At 40.3% G+C, this 24004-nt stretch overlaps 2 protein-coding genes across 9 annotated transcripts; one reads left to right on the top strand and one right to left on the bottom strand.

Annotated features, from left to right (window-relative positions):
• Positions 1–506: 506 nt before the first annotated feature.
• On the top strand, positions 507–22914 carry agfg1a (ArfGAP with FG repeats 1a). Of its 8 annotated transcripts, XM_087850866.1 has the most exons (16): positions 507–887; positions 5786–5879; positions 7667–7782; positions 8550–8715; positions 9512–9674; positions 10692–10811; positions 11829–11900; positions 13253–13468; positions 14501–14678; positions 14821–14900; positions 15338–15442; positions 15864–15908; positions 16716–16898; positions 17147–17241; positions 20194–20281; positions 22411–22914. In XM_087850866.1, exons 1-15 carry the CDS (start codon positions 721–723, stop codon positions 20251–20253), a joined length of 1860 nt encoding a protein of 619 aa, XP_087706992.1. In that variant the 5' UTR covers positions 507–720; the 3' UTR covers positions 20254–20281; positions 22411–22914. The 8 variants fall into 8 exon arrangements, with proteins under 8 accessions (XP_087706992.1, XP_087706993.1, XP_087706991.1 ...); XM_087850867.1 differs by lacking the exon at positions 22411–22914 and having other exon boundaries at positions 16716–16868; positions 20194–21032; XM_087850865.1 differs by lacking the exon at positions 22411–22914 and having other exon boundaries at positions 20194–21032.
• On the bottom strand, positions 21119–23662 carry LOC102784374 (thiamine transporter 2). The gene is made up of 7 exons (XM_035911629.2): positions 23485–23662; positions 22943–23178; positions 22377–22860; positions 22050–22128; positions 21727–21919; positions 21462–21603; positions 21119–21370 (listed from the first exon to the last, which is right to left on the bottom strand). The coding sequence occupies exons 1-7, from the start codon at positions 23629–23631 to the stop codon at positions 21221–21223; spliced, it is 1431 nt and encodes a 476-aa protein (XP_035767522.2). The 5' UTR covers positions 23632–23662; the 3' UTR covers positions 21119–21220.
• Between the last annotated feature and the right edge of the window lie 342 nt (positions 23663–24004).

Raw genomic sequence — 24004 nt, 5'->3', positions numbered from 1 at the left:
TGACTTGATTAACATTGGGTCTAGTTACAATCTTGTAGTAACCAAAACCGCTCAGTGGCGCTGTTGCGTTAAAGAAAGAATAGTGGCACTCTTTGCGCTGTCTGGAGCACAACCAAAGAGCTGTCCCGTTAGAAACAAGATGATGCTCTTTGTTTCAGTTTGCGTTGTGGCCCGCTGCAATTCTTCAGACAAGTCACCGAGCGTACTGTCTGCTTCTATGTACACGTCACAATTTGAACTGAAGATAAAGTAACTCACATAGCCGCTAACTGCCACAATCTTTAAATTGTGTCGTTGATGCCGTTAAAATGCCTGCGGTGTGCAGCGCGTACGACACCGTTAATGCCAACTTAAATAAAATTAGATTAAAAATAATAGCCTCTATCTGTAGTGGATATCTTTGACTGTGATGAGTTTAATGGGCTCACGTTTGGCCTTGAGTCATGAAGACTCGCTGTGGCTGCATAACGGGACTTAAGCGAAGGCGGAAGTAGATGGCAGCAAAGCTCTTGTCCCGTTAGCTAGCGCCAGGTCCATCGCCTGAAAACTCCTTGTTCGAGGAGACGCGAGGCCGCCCTGACAACAGACCCACCTAGCGATTCACTCTGTCTTTACGAGTCGACAACCGTTAAAAAGAAGAAAGCACAGCTCTTTTAGTTTTAGCTAGCTAGCTTTCCGTCTCTCACGGTTTTATTCAACCCCCTCTATAGATTCTTTACCATGGCGGCGAGTGCGAAGAGAAAACAGGAGGAGAAACACCTGAAGATGCTGAGAGAAATGACGAGTTTGCCTCCCAATAGAAAGTGCTTTGACTGCGACCAGCGAGGCCCGACCTACGCCAACATGACTGTGGGTTCCTTCGTCTGTACCTCCTGCTCTGGCATCCTGTAAGTATTAAGTTGCACAGTGACCTTAGCTTAGACATGGCGCACACGATATTAATGCGCTTCGGCTACACGGGGTAAACCCGACCAGTTAGTCAAATAGTAGCACTAGCTACCGTCAGATGGGGAACTAGAAAAGACGGAGGTAGTGTGAGTTTAGCTGTTTTGACATTGCAGTGTGGTGCGTTGGGCGGGGTGCATAGAGGTGTCAGGCGAGCGCACCAACCAGCCGAGATGCTAGCTAACGTTAGCATCCAGTGTTAGCAAGTGAACTTATCTGACACTTGCAAGCTAGGTCCACAGATAAGCCAGCTGCTGCTGCTTCCAGCTGCCGGTAACGTTAGGAAGCACCACCTTGTAACTGAGCCGGTCCGCCCTGTGGAGCCATATGTTTGATTCACTTAACCGCATTTTCGCTGCAAACGTGATGGTCGACACCTGGTCGAGCGAAAGTCGTGTTATCTTAAGACGAGACTGAGATAAATGTAAAATCTGTTATCAGTTGTGCGTAGTTCACTCATCTATTTTGTGTTTTCGAATTATTTATCCTCTGGCATAACATCGCAGCTCGAATTAGAGCTGACAACGCAGTTGATCAAAAGCTTTTTTTCTCTCCGTGTATCTGCAGTTTACCTCCTACGACGGCTCTGAAGCCCATGCATTGTAGTTTCGTTGTAGCAGAGTGAAGGGTTTTATTTGTAATTTTTTTTAAATGAAAGTCTTTGTGCAGTTGTGTAATAAGCATTTTTTTAAGCTTGGGATTAGTGGAGCACTCTGCTTCTTCTTATTTTGCCACACACACACATACGTCTCAGCTCAGCTGTCATATTTCCTTCTTGCATGTTGTATGATGCTGGATACATTCAGAAAGAAAGTAGTTTAATGCAATAATAACAAATCACTTCGTCACTCAGTTTTACATCAGTTTAGTGGTAAATGGGGCAAAAGATGTACAACATGGAGGAAGTGTTTCCCTCTTACTGCCCGTGTTGCACTAATCATTCTCAATACTGTGCAGTAATCGACCTTTCAGACTGCACTGACATGTAGTTCACTGAGAAACAACACACACATGAAATGCTAAAATAAATTATAAGTGCTACCACCATCACCCATAAAGGCACAAATACTTGAATTAGATCTGTATGCACCTTTTATACAGATCACCTTGCCATTTTCTGTTCATGAATAATTATCATTCTAAAAATGTTGTAGGTAAAAGGTAAGGTTTTTATTGCTTAGTAAATGCCCACTGACCAGGTTTGAGTTAATGTAGCTTAGCTGTGGTGAGCATTAGATAAATTACATGCTTGCTGATACTTTCCCTTCGTTTACCGCCACCAGTGGGTGTTTCTGTGGGGACGCCACTGTGTATTTCCCATGTGCTTGCCCTATTGCTTTAAATCCTGTAATGAGAGCTAATTAAGTTAATTTTTTTAGCTTGAGATCTCTGTTCTAAACCTTATATCCTTTCTCTTTTGTCTTTCTCACTGACTTTTGGTTAGATAAAGGTCACATTCAAGGAAAATCTTTCTGTTGGAAGAGTGTGGGGCTGAAAGCATAGATGTCTGTATGATATGCGCAGGAAGCTTGATCTGATTTTTAGGTTCAGGAAGTGGTGTGGCCCCACTGTGCTGCTACATCAGCAGCATGTGATGTTGTGTATGTGAGCAACAGGAAGTGGCTGTGAGGTCATGTTGGAATTGTGAGTAGTTAAAATTCATGCGCAGACTTGATAATTTCAATCGCTGTCTTGGCTTATTATGCCAATTTTCTGAATAACCATAATGTTTTCTTTATTTTGTCCAAATAAACCAAAGCAAACACATCCAACATTACAGGTGGCTTTTTAATTCCTTTTTCTTTTAAGATTAACACTGTTGACTTTCTCTGGAGTGATGGAGAGTTCACAACAACTTACTACTTAATAACCTTCTTCCTCCCGTAGCTGTAGTTGTTTAAAGGGTGGAGTTGGAATTTGCTATATAAACACATTCCTCATGATTGTGGAGCCTTTCCTAAGAGGAACGCCAATCGATGTCTTACTAGAGATTTGCTCATGACGGGAAGTAACCCCACTTGACCTATGTGTTCCTGAGTAACCAGAGTTGGGAAGGTGTTACAGACACCAAATGTGCTGATACATGATCTGATCAATGGCTAGTTACCAGAAATGACTTTAATATAACCCTGACATTTGATTTCTCAACAATGGTGTGGAATCTGTGAAACAGGGATGGGGTGACTAAATTAGTGAGTCACTAAATTAGGAATGGGTATTTTCTGTTGTATGAGACACTTAATAACAGTACTGTTAAAAGACTAAAATATCATTTTTTGCAGGGATCTAAAGCAGTGAAATGAAGTGTGTGGACTTTCCTCTCTTTGGAGACTTTGTGTTGCCAGTTTCTCTTTCCCTGAGGCAGTTGCAGTATGCAAATGAGCCGAGTTCCCATCTTTGAACTAGTGCAATAGGGACTAGTTCATGATTATTTTACAGTGCAATATGTGGTACTGTTCTCTGACACGTTGTGATAAAAGCAGTTCCTTTATACTGTGCAGCTAATGATTGTTACTGCAATTTAATTCTCCTGAAAAAGTCTACGTAATATACATTTTAAAATTTATAGAAGTAACAAAAATGACATTTTCAGAATTAGAACTCCTCAATGGGACCACACTGCTAAGACGTTGATATAATATTTAGACCTCAAGGGCTCTGGAAACCTCTCCCTCTATCTGACCTAGTTTAATCTTCGTAAGACTAGAATTTGATCACTTATCTTCCTTAGGGAGCTGGAAAAACGTATCCATTTTAAAAACAATTCGTTTTTTGTTTTTGTCCGTTCCTCTCTACCCCGCAGTGCAGTATCGGGGGACCATTTTAGTTTTTAAAAATCTGTTTTAGGGATTTGTAATCTCCTTCTACTTTAGTGTGACGTGGTTCTGCTGTGATTGGTCCATGTGTATATTTTTGTAAGCCTAACACAAAGCACTAGTAAATGATTAAAAACTAAAAGTGCACTGCTTAAACATTAGTCATGTACGTGGCAGTCTCAGCATTTGTATGAAGGGAAAGCAAAACCCCCACACATTTTCATGCAATCTTTTCCACATTGACATAATGATCTAAAAGAAATAACATAATTTTATGTTCTTAAATGTGAACCGACAGGTCTTTTGGGTGTTCACAAACAGCACGAATTAGCTAAACTGTAGCTTCTGTACTCTGTACCAGATAGCAGTGAATGTTGTTTTTGATTAAAGTCAATCCACTGACTGACGGATGTATTGAGAAAAAGGTTTAATGACAACAAGTTCTGTTAGAGGTAACAGCAGTGAATAATTTAACAGGACCGTCTAGTATTTCAATGCCTTCAGCATCTGACTGCTCTGTGTATAACATCGTGTTTGTAAGCCACAGAAAGTTGATCCTGTTCACCTGGACGTAGCGTTTTCAGTGGCAGAAACATTTCGTCACTTATCCAAGTGACTTCTTCAGTTTGTAAACTTCATACAAAACTTTTCTTGTTATAAAGATGCAGGGGAAACATGCAAAACTCTTGGTAGTTCTTGTAGATGATAAAGCAGGAGTTAAAGTATTTAAAAACACTTGAATTAAGAGTTCTTTGTATATTATCCACAATCAAAAAACTAACTTTGCTCTAATTGTGTGTTCCTAAATGTTAATACCATGTCATTATGTCTCTGTAGCATGTTACTGTGTTTGAGATTAAAACTGAGGTTGATAAAAGCTGTTGTAATCATTTATATCTGTCCACCATACCTGTAAATACGTCTATTGTATAATGGGGCTTTGAGTGCTGTCGGAATGCTTCCTTTAACACATCTGTGTTATGGCTGATTAAATCCACTATCCATGTCCATAAGCGAGTGCATCTGTTGTGCTCCTGACATGCTGATGGCTGCAAAGGGAAAAGGAAGGAAAAGATGCCTGTGGCCACTGTTGGCACAGTGTAATGGCTATCCTAATGATATTTGCTGATGATGGCTGTTTGAGTTTACTCACTGCTCACCACTTTCTCTGCTTTTAAAGGCATTTGAAGTTGCAGTCCAATTTATAATTTTAGTTACTTTCTGAAGACTGATTATACTGATTAACAACAAAGGTTAATGTAAGCAACTAGAAGCACAGATCCTTTTTTATAGAATTGAAGATTTATTTATTTATTTATTTCAATATGTTTTATGTGTTGACAAGTACTTTTGTTAACTCGCAGTTAAAGTGCTCTTCACGCATGGTAAATGTTCTGTGGTCACCTTCTCACAAAAACAGGTGGTGACCGTGCCAGTCAGCACGACATCAGTTTTCACCTGTAAGCGATTCGAGGAAAACGTGCTCAGACAATCAGGCCTGGAGCTTAATAATAGACAAATGATTGCTCTTTTCAACTCCTACCGTAACCAGGCATTTTTAATTTGGGCCATTGTGGCATTGACTGTGTGACCTTCTAAGGAAAGTGAGCCAGGCTTGTGTGGTCTAATGGGTGTTACTCCATAATTGAAGTTTCTATATTAAGGAAGATTGTTCATTCTTTTAATGTTTGGACAGTCTCAGTTCAGTCGGTGTAAGTGAAGAGAGTTTCACCCACTTCCTCTGGTTATTGTACTCCCTTTCTTTTTCTGTCAGTATGTCTCTCTGTCATTATTTGTCTCTTTCATTTCTCTCTATAATCATGACTTCTTATCCTCAGTTACTCACTTGTCCTAAGTCTCTCTCTCTCTCTCACTCACGCACTCACGCACACACCAGCAACCATTCAGCTTTCAGCTAATTAAATGGTCCCGTCCTGAGAGGTGGGCTCTGGAGTGTATCAAGATGAGGTTTTCATGTATGTTGTCTTCAAATTAAATTGACCCTTGTTTCTATTTTTCCATAGACGAGGACTGAATCCACCCCACAGAGTCAAGTCCATCTCCATGACAACCTTCACGCAACAGGAAATCGAGTTCTTACAGAAACATGGCAATGAGGTAGGAACGGCAACTCGGCCCTGTCAATTAATAAAGTTAGAAATTAAGCCCGAGGTCAACCTTCCCACTGCTTTCCTTTCTGACTAGTTAGATTAGCTTTTGGTTGAGCCATCATTGTTTGTCCTTGTCTATTCAATATTTAATAGACAGGTTGGCATAATGTCAGCCTATAAAAATCTTGAAATGGGCTGTGTATGTTGTGAAAGTTATGCTTTACTGTTTGTATTTAAGTAGCCTGTAGCACATATGCTTGTTAAGGCAATTTAGGCACGCTTGAAATTCATGTGGACTATTATCATTTTACTGCTGTAGAAAGTTTTATAAAACAAACTCTAGATTAAAAAGTGCATGCTACTTTCCGACAACAAAAATTGTTGTAAGGCAAATGTTTTGTCAGTTTAATACAGGTGTTGTGACACACTTTTATTGAATAGACAGGTCAAGCATTTCATGCATTATATTGGCACCTATTTACTTATGAGAAGTATAAACAATCGACCAGTTGCACTGTGCAAAATACCGAAGGGACGAGATATTTCGGGTAAACAGAGTATGAAATAGTGCAGTGCCACCCACGAAGGACAAAGTGGCATGGAAAGCAGACATGAAGGAGACTCAAGGTTGGAGCTGATGCATATACGCTTGAAGGCTGGTTTATAAATACTGCCTGTAAGTTACCTTTCTGTCTTCATAGAGCGCACTTGACAGACACTGAGCGGAAGGAGGATTTAATTTATGTGGCTGGTGGCTTACCCAACTAAAGTCTTTTTGGGAAACAATGTTATAAACTGTTTGTCATAAATTGGTGCCCAGTCCCAGTGTTTTTCACACAAAGTATTTATTTTGATAATACCTAGATAATATTAATAGCTGCCCAAGTATAGTTGGTGACTCATATCAGCACAGAGTTTTTGTTTTGTTTGTTTGTTTTTATTATGTTTTATCCAGGAGAACAATGCCATCCACAACTGATCTACTTCTAGACATCCTGAAAGTCCAGTTGTGACTATTCAGCTCGCACCAGCCGTCCCCATGTCATTGTTTCTCTTTCTTGGTGGCTCATTTGCCGGGTTGTCATTGTGGTGGTCCTTAATAACGATGCACCGCTCCAAGGCTCATCCTGAAGTTAGACCTACTACAGCTTTACTGTCTTGAACTGCATGATGACCGGGAGTCTTCTGGTTCCCCCAGAGCGCCACTACCGTGCTGTTATAATGAGGTCACTGTGTCTGGAAACAGAAATAAGACCACTGCAGTCTAAGATGCATAAAATATATTATTTTGCAATTTATTTAAGGCAATATGTACACCAAACATGTTTGTTCTCCAATATTTTTACAGAAAAATAAAGTGGCTCTTTTGGAGTAGCTTGTTTTGGAAAGTCCTGAACTTGAGCAAACTAAAATGGAATAGCCTAAAGCACATGGTCCGCGTGAAGAATTCCACCCTCATCCCAGAGTCAAATGTGTTCAAAGCATGGGATAAAATTCCACCACTCCAATGTGGAATTTTACCCCAAGACAGAGACGCTTTTTTGTACTTATTGCTGCAAAGGTTCACACCAGGGCAGAGGTTCGCAACCCCTTTATCTGTCAGAGGGGGGTTTTCTGTTTTGTTTTTTCTTTACTCTGCAACTTTATCTTACATGTGGCTTGTCTTTTTATTTGCTTGTCTATTTTTACTTTATTGTAACAATTTCATTACTAATAATGACTGATGGCAAAGCTCTGTGCATGTGTGTGCCGTTTCCTCCAAAAATCCCTTTCTCTAACTCTGTGTGTTCTCAGGTTTGTAAACAGATCTGGCTCGGTCTTTATGATGACAGAACCTCTTCAGTACCAGACTTCAGAGAACCACAGAAAGTCAAGGAGTTCCTACAAGATAAATATGAGAAAAAGAGATGGTATGTCAGTATCATAAGCTTGCTGAGAAAAGATCTCTGTCAGTGTGCATTGTGCAAAGGTTTTTTTTTTTTTTTCTCTCCCTCTCTCTCTGGCTTGGAATGTTTCACATGCGCCTCATAGCAGTTAGCCTCCAGCAAGCCACCAAATACCCCTCTTGAGATGTACAGAATCTAGGTCATTACAGTAAAGCTGCTCTATGTGCAAGACTTAATTGCTCCACGAAGTTATAGGCTTTAATCAACTGAAATATGTATGAGCTTTTTCTAGATGTTCTAGAGCTTCTTTTTTTGACTCTGAATAAAATTGTTATTGGTGTTTGTGAAATAAGAACTAGCCAAATGATTACTGTTTAAGTTTAAAAGTTAGTCACTGATTGTCGCTGATCACTCAGTGATATAAAAGAAAACAACCAACAAACTGTGATGCATCTTTAACGGCTTCTTGTAAGATTTTTATTTATCCTCTGCATTTTGTTATGACAAATTTGATACACCCAAAGTGTGAATTGGGTAAGCATGGATGTTGTTAAAAAACATCAACTCATCCATCTAGGGTTTAGTCTGAAATATGATCAAAATGAGAGCAATGACTAGTGCATGTTTGAACATGCTAGGTTTGCTGCAGACAGGCATTCACGTGGTCTGCTCTGTTGTGCGCACACACAACTTGTAGTGTCTCACTCTTATAAATGGTAGTTTAAAACTAACAAAAAATATATATATATATTTTAGTGTAAGTAATGCATAAATTGTTGATTGCTTCGAAGGTACGTGCCTCCTGAGCAGGCCAAGGTAGTGGCGTCAGTCCATGCTTCCATCTCTGGCTCCTCAAACAGCAGCACCAGCAGCACCCCAGAGGTTAGACCACTCAAGTCTCTGCTGGGGGAGTCGGCACCGTCTCTACACCTCAACAAGCACACCCCACCAAATCAGGTGAGACTTGCATAGTGTACACACATGCACACAAGTCATCACATGATTAACACATATGTTGGACAGCATAAACCGGTTCTTGTCCAGTGTGCCATATATGCCATATCTAGCAGGGTTGAGGTGAAAATATGTAGTTGTTACTACATATTCTCACCTCAGGTTGGTCTTTACAATGGTGTGAATATTTACGCTGTTACACTTTCAGCTTTGAACTGGGTTATCAATCGACAGTTAACACTCAGCGTTGTTGCCGATGTTAAAATGAAACCTTATGATGGGGCTTTAGCGGAAACAATGCTACCAGTTGATGACCTTGTTTACTTTGCTGAATGCTCTGTGGTTCAACACTACCACAGTTACTTAGTAATCCATTTACACACACATCCCTAAATGCTTTACTGACATGTTTACATTGGACTTAATTTGCTAAGTGATTTGCTAATTAAAAAGTATCTCATAGATACAAAGAAAATAACGACTCTTCGCACAAATGCAATGACAGATTTATTGACAACAGGTGCAGTCCAGGATTAGACTGTAAATTCTTTCACAGCAGTATTAAAAAGCCATGTCTTTAAAGACAAAAGCATATTCATCTTGTTTATGATAAATGACCAAATTTGCCCACTGAGATAAGGTTCATCTTTCATCGCTGATGAGACAGTGTCACCACAGTCTGTTTTTTCATGTGGCCTATTATCTCCTCTTTATTAATTTGCATGAAGGCTGTTTAGGAGCTCATTTATGCCGGTTTAGTTATTTAATTTTTTTCAAATGCATCTCTTGTCGTCACCAGTCTCCTGTAGTGAGCCGTGGACAAACCCAGCAGCAGCAGCTCCATGACAAGAAATATGACCTCCTCAGTGACTTGGGTGGTGACATCTTTGCTGCCCCGCCCAACATGAATGCAGGCGCCAGCTCCAGTTTTGCTAACTTTGCACACTTCAACAGCCACACAAGTAAGCAACAGACCAATAACACTGCAACTAACAAAAACATGAGCAAGTAATGTAGTTACCACTTAACACTTAACTTATTGTTAACACTTGTAGGCAAGGTCTGATTTGCTTCAACCAGTGTTTTCAAGTTTCACTATTGAAATGTGCATGGCATGGCATGGCATGGCATAGCTTAGCCAGCTAGTTGGAGATCCCAACTAGAGTTGGTTAAACTGCCTTTTCAAGAAGGTCACACCAGTATCTCATTTCCCTGGGCATGTACAATGTACATGAAGATAGTAAAGTCCTCAGCACACATAATCCACAATAAACAACAAAAAAAGCCCCAATTACCAATCTCTTACCAATAAATAACTGGGTTTATAGATATTGGATGTGGGGTGGGCACTTCTCCAGAGGTGGTGTATTTACTACATTAGATGGGATCAGGATGCCACCAGTTTGGAGAAGATGTGAATTTGCTATACGTCAGGAGTCATGATGTGCCCTTGGATTGTATCAAAATTGCATCAGACAGACAAATTGCCATGGTTACTAATACTTGTAACATGTGGCTGTTGGCATTTGCTTTCAATGGAGTTTAATGTCCTCTCATTTCTCCCTCAGAGCCTTTAAGATTCATCCTTAATGCAAGAACTAAAGTGGCGTTAACACACCTAACAAACATGCGCACAGTTGTGTTAAAATTAATGATGTGTGTAGTGCTAAGCACACAAGTCCTGCTTTATATTTGGGTGTGCACATGAAGGACTCTTGAGTGTTACTCGGAAATAGTGAATGTCGAGGTATATAAGCTGCTACGCATTTTAAGTTGCACTGCTCTACTACTCTGATTATTGCTCACATTTAACACATCACCCATTGCATTTTATTAGTAGTGTTTAACCCATTGTATTTGTTTTGCAGTCATTCATGTCTTTGGATATTGTATGCATTCATTCATTAATCCATTTTTTTCCCTTCACTTTTTTTTTTCTCCATCTGTTTGTCTGTACAACACCTCTACACAACTTCAAGTGGCACAGAATACCAAAGGAGAGGCAGACTTTGCTAATTTTGATGCATTCGGGAACACTTCTGGGTCGACAGGTGGTTTTTCCTCTGCACCCCAAGCCCCATTTCAACCCCCAAATACAGGTAGAGCAAGCTGGTTTTACTGGACAAATAACACAACTAAATCAATAACACAGAGGAACAGGTTTGCTTTATGTACACAGGCAGACATGTAAGAATTTACATAGACAAAGAATTTAGTCACACACACACCTCAATGGTAGTCAAAATTTCTCTCACATCATCATTTGTTGGTTTGTTTAAACTGTTGTATCACCTCTGTTCCCAAACCTTTCCATATGTGTAGCGTTCATTCATTTTTTTGTTCAAATGTAAACATTTCTTTACACCAGAGAGTTGTAAGGTTTTCAGATGATCCTGTTTAAAAGAGACTAAGACGTGAAGTACTGTGTTCAGGAGATTATCCACTGTACCTCACTAGAGACATTTACTGTAAACTTTACTTTGGGCATACACTAGCTTCATACAGCTTAGCCACATGTCTGAGAAACTAACATTTTTGTGTACTTTTGAGGTTCTAAATTAATGCTGGTGTTGTGCAATAGATGAGTGCTAATCAATACATGCGGTGTCAGCCAAAGCTTTTTCTCTCTCTCTCTCCTACAGTTTTTCAAAAATGCATTGGCAGCTTATTGACACATCCTCTGGCTTATTTCCAGCACTTTGACTCATAAGTCACATACTCTTATTTGAACAGTAGTTACTGCCACAAACTTCACTTCCTGTCAGGAAAATGTTGTGTACTACAGTGCCCTCTGCTGGAGGTGCATATTGACTCTGTATGAAGCGGCCTCCTTTAGTGTTTATTTTTATTGGAAACATTTTTAAGTGGCTTTCTCATAGATACTGACTGCCTTGCACTGTCTGCCTTCAGCTGTCAAATCTGTCTTACTTGTTTTTTGTTTTGCTTTGGGGTTTGTTTGTTTTTTATCCTTTGCTTTAGCAGTATTTGATTTGCTTTGATTTAGCACTTTTTAATGTTTACCTCTGGGTTACCTGACATCTTTTCTTTGATTTCTCTGCCATCTTACATTGCTCATTACCCCATTTCTGCCTCCCTCTTTGATTTTTGGCTGCAAGCGTTCACTGTGCTCTCATCCAGCCGCAGTATGGGTGAGTTTGCCACTGCTCTGCCTCTCCAGTGTTCACACAGTAAGTCTCTCTGCGCTTGCCCTCATAACAGCTTTCACTCTCTCACCCATCTTGTATGTGTAGTCATTGTGATCCCAATCCTCTCTTTGGGTGTTGTGTGTGTGTGTGTGTGTCTCACTGTGTTGTTTTTTTTGGTCCATCTATACTAAAATTAACAGCTGATAAAGCTCAGTGGTTAAACATAGGTCTACTAATCTTTGATTGTTGCAATGATTAATATGACCTACTGTGCAAAATAGACCAAAGTGTATAAAAATCCAACAAGGCAACATGAAAAGAGATGATAAGAGGAGATGCATATTTTCCCCTCAAGCAATAATGATAATATTTTTTTTTAAATGTGCTCAATCTCTAGATTTTTATGCAAAAATTACTTCTACAAAAGCTTTTACCCTAGAATCTATTTTTTGTAAACTGTAATGTGGGATGCCTTTAAACTCAGACTCCTTTAGTGTCCCTGACCTAAAAGTCATTAAATAACCAATATTTCATAGAAAGCAGTGAACTGCTGATTAAAATGCAGCGGTATCGGTGTCATTACTAAAAGTTGCCTTCTCTTCCCCTTAGGGTCACAACAACTGTGCTGCGTCCCAGTTAGCTCTGTTTTACCTCGGTGTCCAAAATAATTTATTATTCTGTGTTTGCTTTTAACGGGCTCCGTACAAATCTGCTCTTCATGTGCTGCAATATGGAAATTACTGCTCTGTAGCAAAACCTCAATTTTTCTCTGTAATATGCAGGAATGTGTGAACTGAGGGTTTCCAAGCATTAACATGGAGTGTTGAATTAGTTGCATAAAGATGTCCAGAGTGATTATTTTGCAGTCTGTTGCAGAAAATAGGTAAACATTAAGAGATTAATGTTTCGTTCTGCTCTAACACGTTTAGACCTGCTTGAGAGTGATCGTGTTGATATTACAGCGCTCAGTAAAATCTGCAGGATTGTTGGCATATTAAAGAGATTTTTTTGGGAGATAGCAACTTGTTTTCTATCTCTCAGTGAATACATTTTGATGAATTTTGTCTTTAACTTCCTTTCTCCACAGTATCGTGGTGAAGTTGGAAGTATTGGAGTCACACAAGAAAATTGCTGCCCTGCACATGCTCAGCCTCTAACACATATAAGTGCTAATTGTGTGTGCTCTTTTGGCTCATAGGCTGATGAAAAGCCAGCATAGTGCAGTGTAACAAAGGACAGATGTTGCTATCTATCCTTTAGAAGGTGTCCCTTTACCAGCCTGACTCCCAAGTTTACCCTTCATGCAGCTTTCCCTCTCCAACCTGTTTTGTTGTTTCTCCAAACCAACAATTACAGTCCCCCTTATGACTCTTTAATCTCTCTCTTTCATACAGGTAGCGCCTCAGGGGGACTAGCAAATGCCAGTTTTGCAAATTTTGAGAACTTCCCCAAATCGTGTAGTGCTGACTTTGGATCCTTCAGTTCCTCCTCCCAGAGTAACTCCACAGGAGCTGGCAGAGACGTTGTACAGAGTACTAACATTTCTGCCGATAAATACGCAGCCCTGGCTGACCTGGATAACATATTTAGCTCTGCCAAAACAGAGCCAGGTAAACCCTTCATGCCTAGCCTGTTTCATAGATGTCCATTGTAGGGCTAGAGAATGACTGAAAAACAAAAATACAAACTGAAAACTAGGTTTAATTAGGCGCATAGATTTAAGTCCCTATAAGTTTTCTTCTCATGGCAGGGATAGGCAGTCTCTAAAAAAGGGCTGGTTTACATTTTCTAGCAATTTATACTTACAGTAGAGGTCAGAAGTTTACATACACTCATCGTGGGCATGAATGTCAAGGTAATTTTGGGCTTTTAGACTAATGACTTAAAAAAATTGCACAAGTTTTAATTCGTTTGGGAGGTTATCTAATTCATTTAGGATCAAAATCATAAATATGGACTCAAATATATGCGTACATTCACTTAAATCTTTTAATAAGCAGTGCTAAAGGTTCTATAATCTTTTAACTTGACAAGGCCAAAACATTTTAACTTCTCATTACTGATGATTGACTGTAACTGGTAGTTTCTGGCCTCTTTGCCAGCATAAAAAGAATTTGTTTGATAGCAGCCATTGAATTGACCAATACTCGTATCTTCACTGACTTCCTTGGACTTTGAACAATCCCGCTTCTTAGAACAATGACAAAGAAATGCTCAAAATCCCCAAATTGCCAGGACATTAATTCTTACAGGGAATGTAAACTTCTGCTCACGATTGTCTATACCTCAATGTTACTGAACCAGCTGCAAAAAGGCAACTGGACATGACTGAAATGCCTCCTCACTTCTGTGAATGCTATACATCTAGGTTTGACTGAAGCATTTTAATACCACATTATTAGAAGTTTGGTGTTTGAGTATCTGTGAATTGTACTGAGCTGGTTTTTCTCATATAAATATGTATTTTTGGGCTAGAAAATATACACTTCCTAATGACCTAACATTTATTCCCTATTAATTTCAGTAGGTTCAGTATGGCAGCTATCTCCGGACCTCTTTGAAAGTTTAAAAGCATTTTCTTCTGCATTAAGTGAACTGAGGTAAATCAAACCTGGCTTTGCTTTTATGTACTTCTATTCTAGGAGGTGGTATTCCTGGTGGGGTGAGCTCAGCAGCAGCAGCAGCAGCAGGAGTGGGTGGTTTGCCTCAGAAACAGCCAGCAGGTGGAGACCGCTATGCTGCTCTAGCTGAGCTTGATACAGTCTTCAGCACCTCAGCACCTGCCACCAGTGTTTACAATACCACCAGCACCTCACAAGGGTAAGAGACTGCACAAACCAACATAAATCAGACAAATCTTTTTTCTTCATTGTGATGATCAGTGTTCCAGAATACGCTTAGGCCTTTTCCTTTCTTTTTGCATCCTTTCCTAAACTTATGTGCTAACGGTGTGTCACTACAGGAGTGTGTTTGGCTCAGAGACGGGAGTTTCAACAGCACAAATACAGCAGGCTGTGCCCAGCATGGCTCAGGGTTTTGGAGGTAAGTGAACTTAAACACGTCTCTGATTTGTTATGGTAACAATGTTCACAAAATTGACACGGTTGTTAGTAATTGTTCATGTTTTACATTTCTGAATAATTTTAGAGTGAGGTTGAGGAAACTATGAGACAATCACAGAGAGATTTGGCAGTTTCATTTTGTACAACTTGCGTACTTAAATGATGATTCTTAAAGCATCATAACTTTATCATAACTTAAAACTTAATTTGGCAAGAATCAGCCTAGTATGGTCAAGAATTTATTTTTGTTTCATTAACATTAGTTAATTAGTTTGTTGTGATGTATAAAGGACATTGACGTGGAACTGTCAAAACACCCTCTATAAGCTATCTTTAAAAAAGAAAAATGTTTAATATTACTTATAACTTAGGACGTCATGCTAATTAATGTTAATTTGATGCTGTTATTCCCATCAGCACACCCAACCAATCCATTTGTAGCTCCTGGTGTTGTCCCAGCAGCAGCTCCAACCAACCCATTCCAGTGCAATGGCAGAGCAGCAACTGTTGCAGCTGCAGCAGGTTTGTTTTTGTTGGCTGTGTCTGTGTGTGTTTTGAGAATCCCCTTACTCACTTAACACCCTGCTTACTTACTTAGTTTAGTAGTTCAGTTTAACAGTGTGTATAGAAATTATATGCACTTGTTCAGTCATAAAGTTAGTGTATTAAAAGCTGTCTTTTTTTGCACATTGGAAGTGGCAACCTTTGCCTCTGCTACCTCAGAAGTGATTATATATCTGATCACAGTGCCAAACACAGAAAAAGCGACAGGAAAGTGGAGGAGGGCAAAAAGATTGAAAACTACAATTCACTATGGAACTGGTTAGCAAGAGAAGTGTTGCCATTTACTGGTGTGCAGAGATTGATTTTTAAAAATAAATCGGTATGGTGAAGAATTTTTAGATTCAGTTGTCTGTCTTATTGTCCTTGGCGTGCTGGACAGGCTTGATGAGGGTTCTTCATTGGCATGGGTATCCTCCCACCTTTGGTAGGTTTGTTTGTGCTAACTGCTTCCCCTTTGCTCTCATGTGCTTTGCTCTGCCAGTGAATGATTTTAGCTGTCACTGAGGAAAATCTCGAAAGAAGTAAACACAGCACCACTGAAATAGCCCAATAATCCAGTTACCATTTCATCACAGAGGAACAGAGTGAAGCTGAATGAGAAATGACTAATAACAATAGGTTTGAGGATGGATTCATCTTTCCCAAATATCTGTGGTTTCTGCAGCATGGTCCTCTTCTTGGTTAAAGAATTAAAGGGGAAATAATAAACTTTATTGTTCATTAAAAGAAAACTTACACCCTGAGTTATTAATCACGCTGATTAACAGATATGCTTCATTCAATGAATGAATGAAGCCTGTATCCCACATCAGCTGTAAACTGTGTGTGTATGTTTTCTTTTGTTTTTCTTAAATCACTGATAGAATTGCTTGGTTTTTAGCTGGCTGTCTCACACATTTTGATCCCAGCTGTTGCTCCTGTGTGTTCACCAGAGATCAGACACTGCCACTAAACTTACTGATGTCTGATTCTGACTCCCTCTTTTCTTTTTTTTCTACAGCTTGTGTGCAGACACTCTTATTGCATGTGTTTAAACTATCCAAATAAAAAACAAAACAAAACTGAGATTCTGACAATCCCAGCTGGACACACAATACTGAATTGTAGACGTTTTTGCCCAAAACGAGTCACACTGGGTTACAGAATCGCAGCAATAGATCAAACCAAATTTTGCCTATTATGTGTTGAGCTTTTGTTGGTTCCTAAATGTTACTGTTCTGCTATTTTGCAGCACCATTTGGCACAGGCTCCATGAGTATGCCAGCTGGATTTGGGAATACTGCAGCCTTCAACCTCCCCACCAGCTTTAGTGGAACATTCCAGCAACCCTTTCCTGGTCAGGCTCCCTTCCCTCAGCCTCCCGCGTATCCCCAGCAACCCAACGGTGTGTGTCATGTAGACAATAATGGCTATGGTGAGATTTGAGCTGTAGTTGTCAAGTGGTCGTCTATAAAATGTTGAAGACTTTTCTTCATGTAATATTTGGTTCACTCAATTAACCCTGACGGAAGAGGTCTTATTTGATTTGGTAATATTGTTATTGTTGTTTTAATTATATGTTTAGCTATATGAAAATAATATAGAGAAAGCTAGATAGATAAATGAGAGAGAGAGAGATCCATGTCCATCATGTAACAGTTGAAATCACATTATGTTTTTCAGGTGGAGGATTTCCAGCCTTCGGCCAGGCCAAGTCTGTTGCAACTCCTTTTGGGCAGGCAATGGCAGGACCTATGGTCTCTAGCAACCCTTTTCTGGTTAGTCTGGTGGCTATGTGCTATAGTCTCCTGGATCAGTACTGTGCAAAGTTTTAACTCATCTTTCATTTCTTACAGTGGCTTGCAAAAGTATTCGGCCCCCACAAACATGAATCAATGTTATTGGAATTCCACATGAAAGACCAATACAAAGTGGTGTACATGCGAGAAGTGGAATGAAAATCATACATGATTCCAAACATTTTTCACAAATAAATAACTGAAAAGTGGGGTGTGCGTAAATATTCAGCCCCCTGAGTAAATACTTTGTAGAACCACCTTTTGCTGCAATTACAGCTGCCGGTCTTTTAGGGTATATCTCTACCAGCTTTGCATGTCTAGAGACTGAAATCCTTGCCCATTCTTCTTTGCAAAACAGCTCCAGCTCAGTCAGATTAGATGGACAGCGTTTGTGAACAGCAGTTTTCAGATCTTGCCAGAGGTTCTCGATTGGATTTAGATCTGGACTTTGACTGGGCCATTCTGACACATGGATATGTTTTGTTTTAAACCATTCCATTGTTGCCCTGGCTTTAAGTTTAGGGTGGTTTCCCTGCTGTAAGGTGAACCTCCGCCCCAGTCTCAAGTCTTTTACAGACTCCAAGATTGCCCTGTATTTGGCTCCATCCATCTTCCCATCAACTCTGACCAGCTTCCCTGTCCCTGCTGAAGAGAGGCACCCCCAGAGCATGATGCTGCCACCACCATATTTGATAGTGGGGATGGTGTGTTCAGAGTGATGTGCAGTGTTAGTTTTCCGCCACACATAGCATTTTGCATTTTGGCCAAAAAGTTCCATTTTGGTCTCATCTGACCAGAGCACCTTCTTCCACATGTTTGCTGTGTCCCCCACATGGCTTGTGGCAAACTGCAAACGGGACTTCTTATGGTTTTCTGTTAACAATGGCTTTCTTCTTGCCACTCTTCCATAAAGGCCAACTTTGTGCAGTGCACGACTAATAGTTGTCCAATGGACAGATTCCCCCACCTGAGCTGTAGATCTCTGCAGCTCGTCCAGAGTCACCATGGGCCTCTTGGCTGCATTTCTGATCAGCGCTCTCCTTGTTCGACCTGTGAGTTTAGGTGGACGGCCTTATCTTGGTAGGTTTACAGTTGTGCCATACTCCTTCCATTTCTGAATGATCGCTTGAACAGTGCTCCGTGGGATGTTCAAGGCTTAGGAAATCTTTTTGTAGCCTAAGCCTGCTTTAAATTTCTCAATAAATTTATCCCTGACTTGTCTGGTGTGTTCTTTGGACTTCATGGTGTTGTTGCTCCCAATATTCTCTTAGACAACCTCTGAGGCCATCACAGAGCAGCTGTATTTGTACTGACATTAGATTACACACAGGTGCACTCTATTTAGTCATTAGCACTCATCAGGCAATGTCTATGTGCAACTGACTGCACTTAGACCAAAGGGGGGCGAATACTTTTGCAAGCCACTGTAATATCTTGCGTCTAAGCAGCTGGGCGTCTTCAGTTCAGTCCTTGTGCCTGAACATTTTCAGATGTTTGTTTAAGCCACTTGACCTGTCAGTCATTCAAGTATAAAAAAGGTGACTAACTCAATGCATGACCCAGTGTTTCTACACATAGCAGACTTGGAAATGAACCAGAACAGATTATTTAGTTGAATCTGTGAAAAATGACAATAAAAACATAGTTTGATAGACATAAAATGGTATGTGTTAGGACAAAAAAATAAATAAATCTACTGCAGACAAAAAGTATAATGAAAGGCATGCTGTTAAGAAAAAGATTTTTTTTTCTTTTCTTTTTTTTAAATCCAACAAGAGCTGACACAAGACATAAGAGCTGACCCTCATCATCTGACGCTTCAGTTGATCCATCAGAAATAGTCTTAGTGGAAGGGTGGCCGACAAGAAGCCATTCTTCAGGAAGCAGTATGTTCAAAAAAGTCAGGAGAGGGTCCCACTGTGTTTACAGACATCTGTAAGACACTGTGGAGACTGGAGCCTACCCCGGCTACCCGTGAGAGGCAGCTAGGCTTTTACAGGGCTAACATGCAGAGACAACCATTCACACTCACACCTGTAACTCATGCAAACATGGGGAGAATGTGCAAACTCCACACAGATAGTGGAGTTGAACTCAGGACCTTCTGAACCACTGTGCTGCTATATTTGTCACCATGACAATGATCCTAAACACACTGCCAAAAGCAAATCTGATGGAAAACCACACGGTGGAACACTATCAGTCATGGATTGGCCTCCCCAGAGCCCGGGCCATAACATTATGGAAGTAGTGTGGAATCATCTTGACAGAAAACAGAACAAAAGACAGCCAACATCCAAAGAAGAGCTTTGAATGTCCTTCAAGAAGCCTGGAGAACTATTCCTCATGACTAGTTAACGTAATTACTAGAGAGCTGCCAAAGAGGGTTTAGTCTGTGTTGAAGAATAAAGGTGGTGATACAAAATTTTGACTTTGGTATATTAGAACCTGTACAAACAGTTGCTGACTCATGCTGTATTTTCCTGTGTGTCACAGGAAAAGTGTTTCACATTTGAATAACATCCTGCACCTGTTGATAACATAGATAAGATAAAGCTTTATTAGTCCCACACATGGGAAATTTGTTGTGTCACAGCAGAACAACACAAATGGAAAAAAAAGTATAGGAGAAGGTAAAAGAATAACAAACTATATGCAATAGAATAAAATACTACGAGGTGGCCCGAGACTTTTGCACAGCACTTTTGATCTGTATTTGACATAAAAATAAATTAAGAGACTTCAGTTCTTTGTGTAGATTTTATTGTGAGGGATGGCTTTTGTTTTTGTTTTTTTTTTGTTTGTTTGTTTTGAATAACCAGCCCATTGCTCTGGTGAACAGCCATATAGCTAGCATACTTTCTTCTCAGTTAACACTGGACAAGACCCTTAGTACACAGTCTCACTGCGTGCTTCCCTTTTTCGTTCTAGGGTGCGGGTCCACCTGCACAGTATCCAGCTGGAGGCTCTTCCACAAACCCCTTCTTATAGCGGTCCATCATGTCAGCTGCACTACAGGGTCAACAACTGGCACGCTTGCACCTATTGCACTGTTTTTGTTTCACAAGTAGCTTTAAAAACACAATGTTTGTAAGAATTTGTATTTTCTATCGCAGTTTGTCATAAATGGAACAATATGCGACACAGTCGTGCTGACACTGTCGAAGGCTACAAAACAGTGATGGTGTGTGCAGAGGGGGAGGTCGATGCCCTCCCCTTTATTTAACCTGTGAACTAGCCTGGTCTCTACTGAGCCACAATGTATAATCGAACTGGTTGAAAACTAAGTTATTGCATACAGTATATCCCATTCATTATGCTGCAATTCTGTACATTTTTTTTTCTTTTAGGAAATTAGCTCTTTGTGCATATCAGTATTTGTATCTAACACACAGAATTTGCTAAGACAGAACTGTTGCTTTGAAAAGCTAATGGGTACTGCCAGTTACTGTATTTGTAAAGAACCAAACTATTTGTGCAGGACCCTTTTAGACAAACTGTTCTCACTAAGGAAATGAATATATTCTGTTGTCAAGGTGGGGTTAGGGTTAGGAGGAGGACTGAATGCTACATCAGGGATGGGTGGGATGGGGGGCTCGTTTCTCTGTTGTCTCCGCCCTGCTGACAGAGTTGCAACACTTCAAATGACAGTCAGAAGAAATGGCTGATGAACTGAAAACCACTTACTTGCATTGGGTATTAAAAAAGTTTAAGTTAAGGTGTAAATATATACAGTATATATATTAAAATGAATTTTAAGTAAAAAGAAACGACCAAAGCATTCATTTATATGGATGTATGAAACATTCTTTTATTGTTTTTGTACAAAAAAATGATTTCTATTCATCATGTTGAAGTAAGTAATTTAAATACTTTTTTTCTGCTACTTATGAACTAATGTGAGGTCAATTTAGGGATGGGAAACCATAACTGACACACTATAACGCTCTATACGTGTTCAGAATCTGTGTTCTTCGCTGCCTGGAGTTTCATCTTTGTCTGGAGGAATTGTCTCTTTTCTGCTTCTTTGTGCTCTCCAAATACTGAATAGACCCCGAAGTAAAAAAACAACAGAGATAACCAAGAAGTAGCTGGAATACACGGTGAACTGCAAAGAAGAGTACATGTTTAAAAGGTTAATGACACTAATGGACAAATAAACAGTGCTGCTGTACATATTTTGTGATCTGATGGCTTACCTGGGGAATGATGGCCAGGCCTAGCCCTCTACTGTCAACTACAACAGACGTGATAATCGTCTGTAGAGCCAGTGCTCCAAAGGTATTTGTCCCAAAGACTAGTGCATATCTTTCCATTGAGAGATCAGCTGCAATCTGATACCTGCAAGCATAGAATTTGTCTTAATCTAAAGGTTGGTAGATTGGTAGATTGCTCTTATATCTGCAATAAAAATCAAACTAAACTGAGGTAAAGTATAACCCTGATGTGACTTGACACTCTTACATTGCTATAGTTATCAGCATCATGTACAGTGACTTGAAAACGATGTAACCGCTGTAGCAGACCCAAATGTTGCCAGTGAAAGTCATGAGGAACAGTGAAGCTGCACTCAGTCCAGAGAAACCACCCAGGGCCAGCTCTCCCCACTCCTCCCATCTTACCTCAGTAAAGCCTATCCCGTAGGCAGTGGCTGCACCTGGAAAGCATGTACACGTGGGATAAGACAAATTAGGACAGCTGATTAGGTACTGAGAAATCTTATGTGTCCCTGATAACTTCCATTTGATTTAGGGAGGGGGGGGGGGATGCCATCTAATGTTGCTTACTTAAGAGGTTTGAGACTGCCTCCACGCCTCCGTTGTAAATGCTGAAGTTCTGAGAAGGCTGCACGTGCTCCCAAAGCACCTGTGCAGTATGGTGTGGGTATCATTAGGTTGTTCAAGGATGTGTGTGTGTTTAATTATTGCTGTTTAAAATATATATCTAAAATGCCTTTTATTAACACAAGAGAAGGCTTCAGCAGCTACAAGGCACTACTTGTTCACTGCAGGTAAACCCATCATAAAGCAGCTCCCAGTAGCAATTTGGATTGCTGCAGTGATTCAGATGCTTTTACTGCTCACATTTTTGTTTATGCTGCCTTCATAACTGACCTGCACATAGTTGACAGTCTGGTTATACCCACAGGTAGCCATTGCCCACCACACAGACCAGTAGAGCAGCTGTCTAGAGGAATAGCAGTGGCGGAAATCCCTCCACAGCTGGAGGAGGACTTGGCCGCAACTCTGCGTAACGATAGATTCCTCAAGGTTCTCAGCATCAGGCTCTCCTTCTCCACTCTCCACCATTTCACCTCCTCCATCTTCCAGTGATGCATTTATTGTGTTTGACTGTTCTGCTGCAGTCTGTCTCCCACGTTTTCGATGAAAGAACATACTCTTCTGTGGCATTGGCAAGAAGAAGGAAGTGAGGAGAGCGATGGCAGTGAGAACCAGAGTGAACACCAGGATGTTGTTGTATGACATGAGGTCGAAGCTGACAAGCAGCTGACCCAACACGGAGCCCACTGTATACCCCAGGAGCTGGACACTGCGGCTGTAAGAGGTGGCCTTCCGGTATCTCTTCAAATCTATTACACTGTAATAAAGAGCATATTCAAAATGTCAAGTCTCCCCTGAGCAATGCTAAAAATCCAAATCTGTGAGATGTACTACATGACCTGTAAATGTAGGAGAAGTAGGCCACGTCGCTGGCTGTCACAACTCCGTAAAAGAACTGCGTAGCCTGCATGGCTGGCACACTTGCTGTCCACAGCAGCAGTGCTGTGGTGATGAAGAGCATAACACACTGAAACACCACTACAGGCATGTAACGCAGCCAGTCAGTGAGAAGGAACACCGGCACTAGCACGGACAGATAGGAGTATGTCCACACTGGGAAAATTTGATTGTTGACCTGACAGGGAAAAACTCATCAAAAGCAGGAAATGCATGACTTTATAGCAAATGATTAAAGGTTTTAGAATCTTGATTGGATTTCTATCACTTAGATTTTTTTTTTTAAAAGATGCCAGTTATCTCTCTGCTATGAATCACCAGCTTGTGTGTGCATGTGTGTGTGATTATTTGTCATTGTAGCATGTACAAAAGAGCAAGTTACCAACTTTTTCACAATGAGGACCGAAAAGCTGAAAATCATTTCTTTTCTAAGTCTGTTTTGATCGAATTACACTATAGCCTTTCTAGCATATGTCATATATACCTGCTCAGTTGTCAGATTCTTATCCGGTCCTGTCAAAAATGGGATGAGAAAAGGCTCCAGTGGTTTAACTGTGCTGAAGAATCCATAAATGCAAAGCAGAATAGTCGGATACTTCCAGTCTGATCTCCACTTCTTCACTGCCTCCATGTTGGCTTTCCTGTTTCATGTGTGAGTGTGTGATGGGGGAAAAATACCTCACAACTCTCTAGGCATTTTGTTAATCAGCAACCTGGTCAAAGAGCAACACAATCTTGGTGACACTCTAGCACAAGCTGAGATAAAACTTTGATAAATTAAACAGGTAAGCGCCCAAAACTCTGGACTTTAATACCAATCAGAAGTAACTGTTTTATTGTGTTGTTTGTCTTCCTGCCTTTGTTGCAGATAGCAAAAATACACAACACATAAATGTTTGCTTTTCAGTGTATAAACGTTTAATGTTACAGTTTGTAGTGTTTAAGAAAAGCATATTTACAAGCTCTCGTTACTTTATTTACAGCTGTTTAAGGTAAATTAGTTC

The sequence above is a fragment of the Neolamprologus brichardi genome, chromosome 14 (assembly GCF_056152115.1).
Source record: "Neolamprologus brichardi isolate AB-2024 chromosome 14, ASM5615211v1, whole genome shotgun sequence".
Classification (NCBI taxonomy): domain Eukaryota; kingdom Metazoa; phylum Chordata; class Actinopteri; order Cichliformes; family Cichlidae; genus Neolamprologus; species Neolamprologus brichardi.
This window is presented reverse-complemented; position numbering and strand designations above follow the sequence as displayed.

What these genes read in the sequence shown, in the direction of transcription:
- LOC102784374 (XM_035911629.2), bottom strand. Translation starts at nt 23,631, where the DNA reads ATGGAGGCAGTGAAGAAGTGGAGATCAGACTGGAAGTATCCGACTATT. An exon ending in GGCAGTCTCAAACCTCTTAA is followed by an intron (nt 21,920 to 22,049) that starts GTAAGCAACATT and finishes CATGCTTTCCAG; the next exon opens with GTGCAGCCACTGCCTACGGG. An exon ending in ATGCTGATAACTATAGCAAT is followed by an intron (nt 21,604 to 21,726) that starts GTAAGAGTGTCA and finishes CTATGCTTGCAG; the next exon opens with GTATCAGATTGCAGCTGATC.
- agfg1a (XM_087850866.1), top strand. Translation starts at nt 721, where the DNA reads ATGGCGGCGAGTGCGAAGAGAAAACAGGAGGAGAAACACCTGAAGATG. An exon ending in AGCACACCCCACCAAATCAG is followed by an intron (nt 8,716 to 9,511) that starts GTGAGACTTGCA and finishes TGTCGTCACCAG; the next exon opens with TCTCCTGTAGTGAGCCGTGG. An exon ending in ATTTCAACCCCCAAATACAG is followed by an intron (nt 10,812 to 11,828) that starts GTAGAGCAAGCT and finishes TTTGGCTGCAAG; the next exon opens with CGTTCACTGTGCTCTCATCC.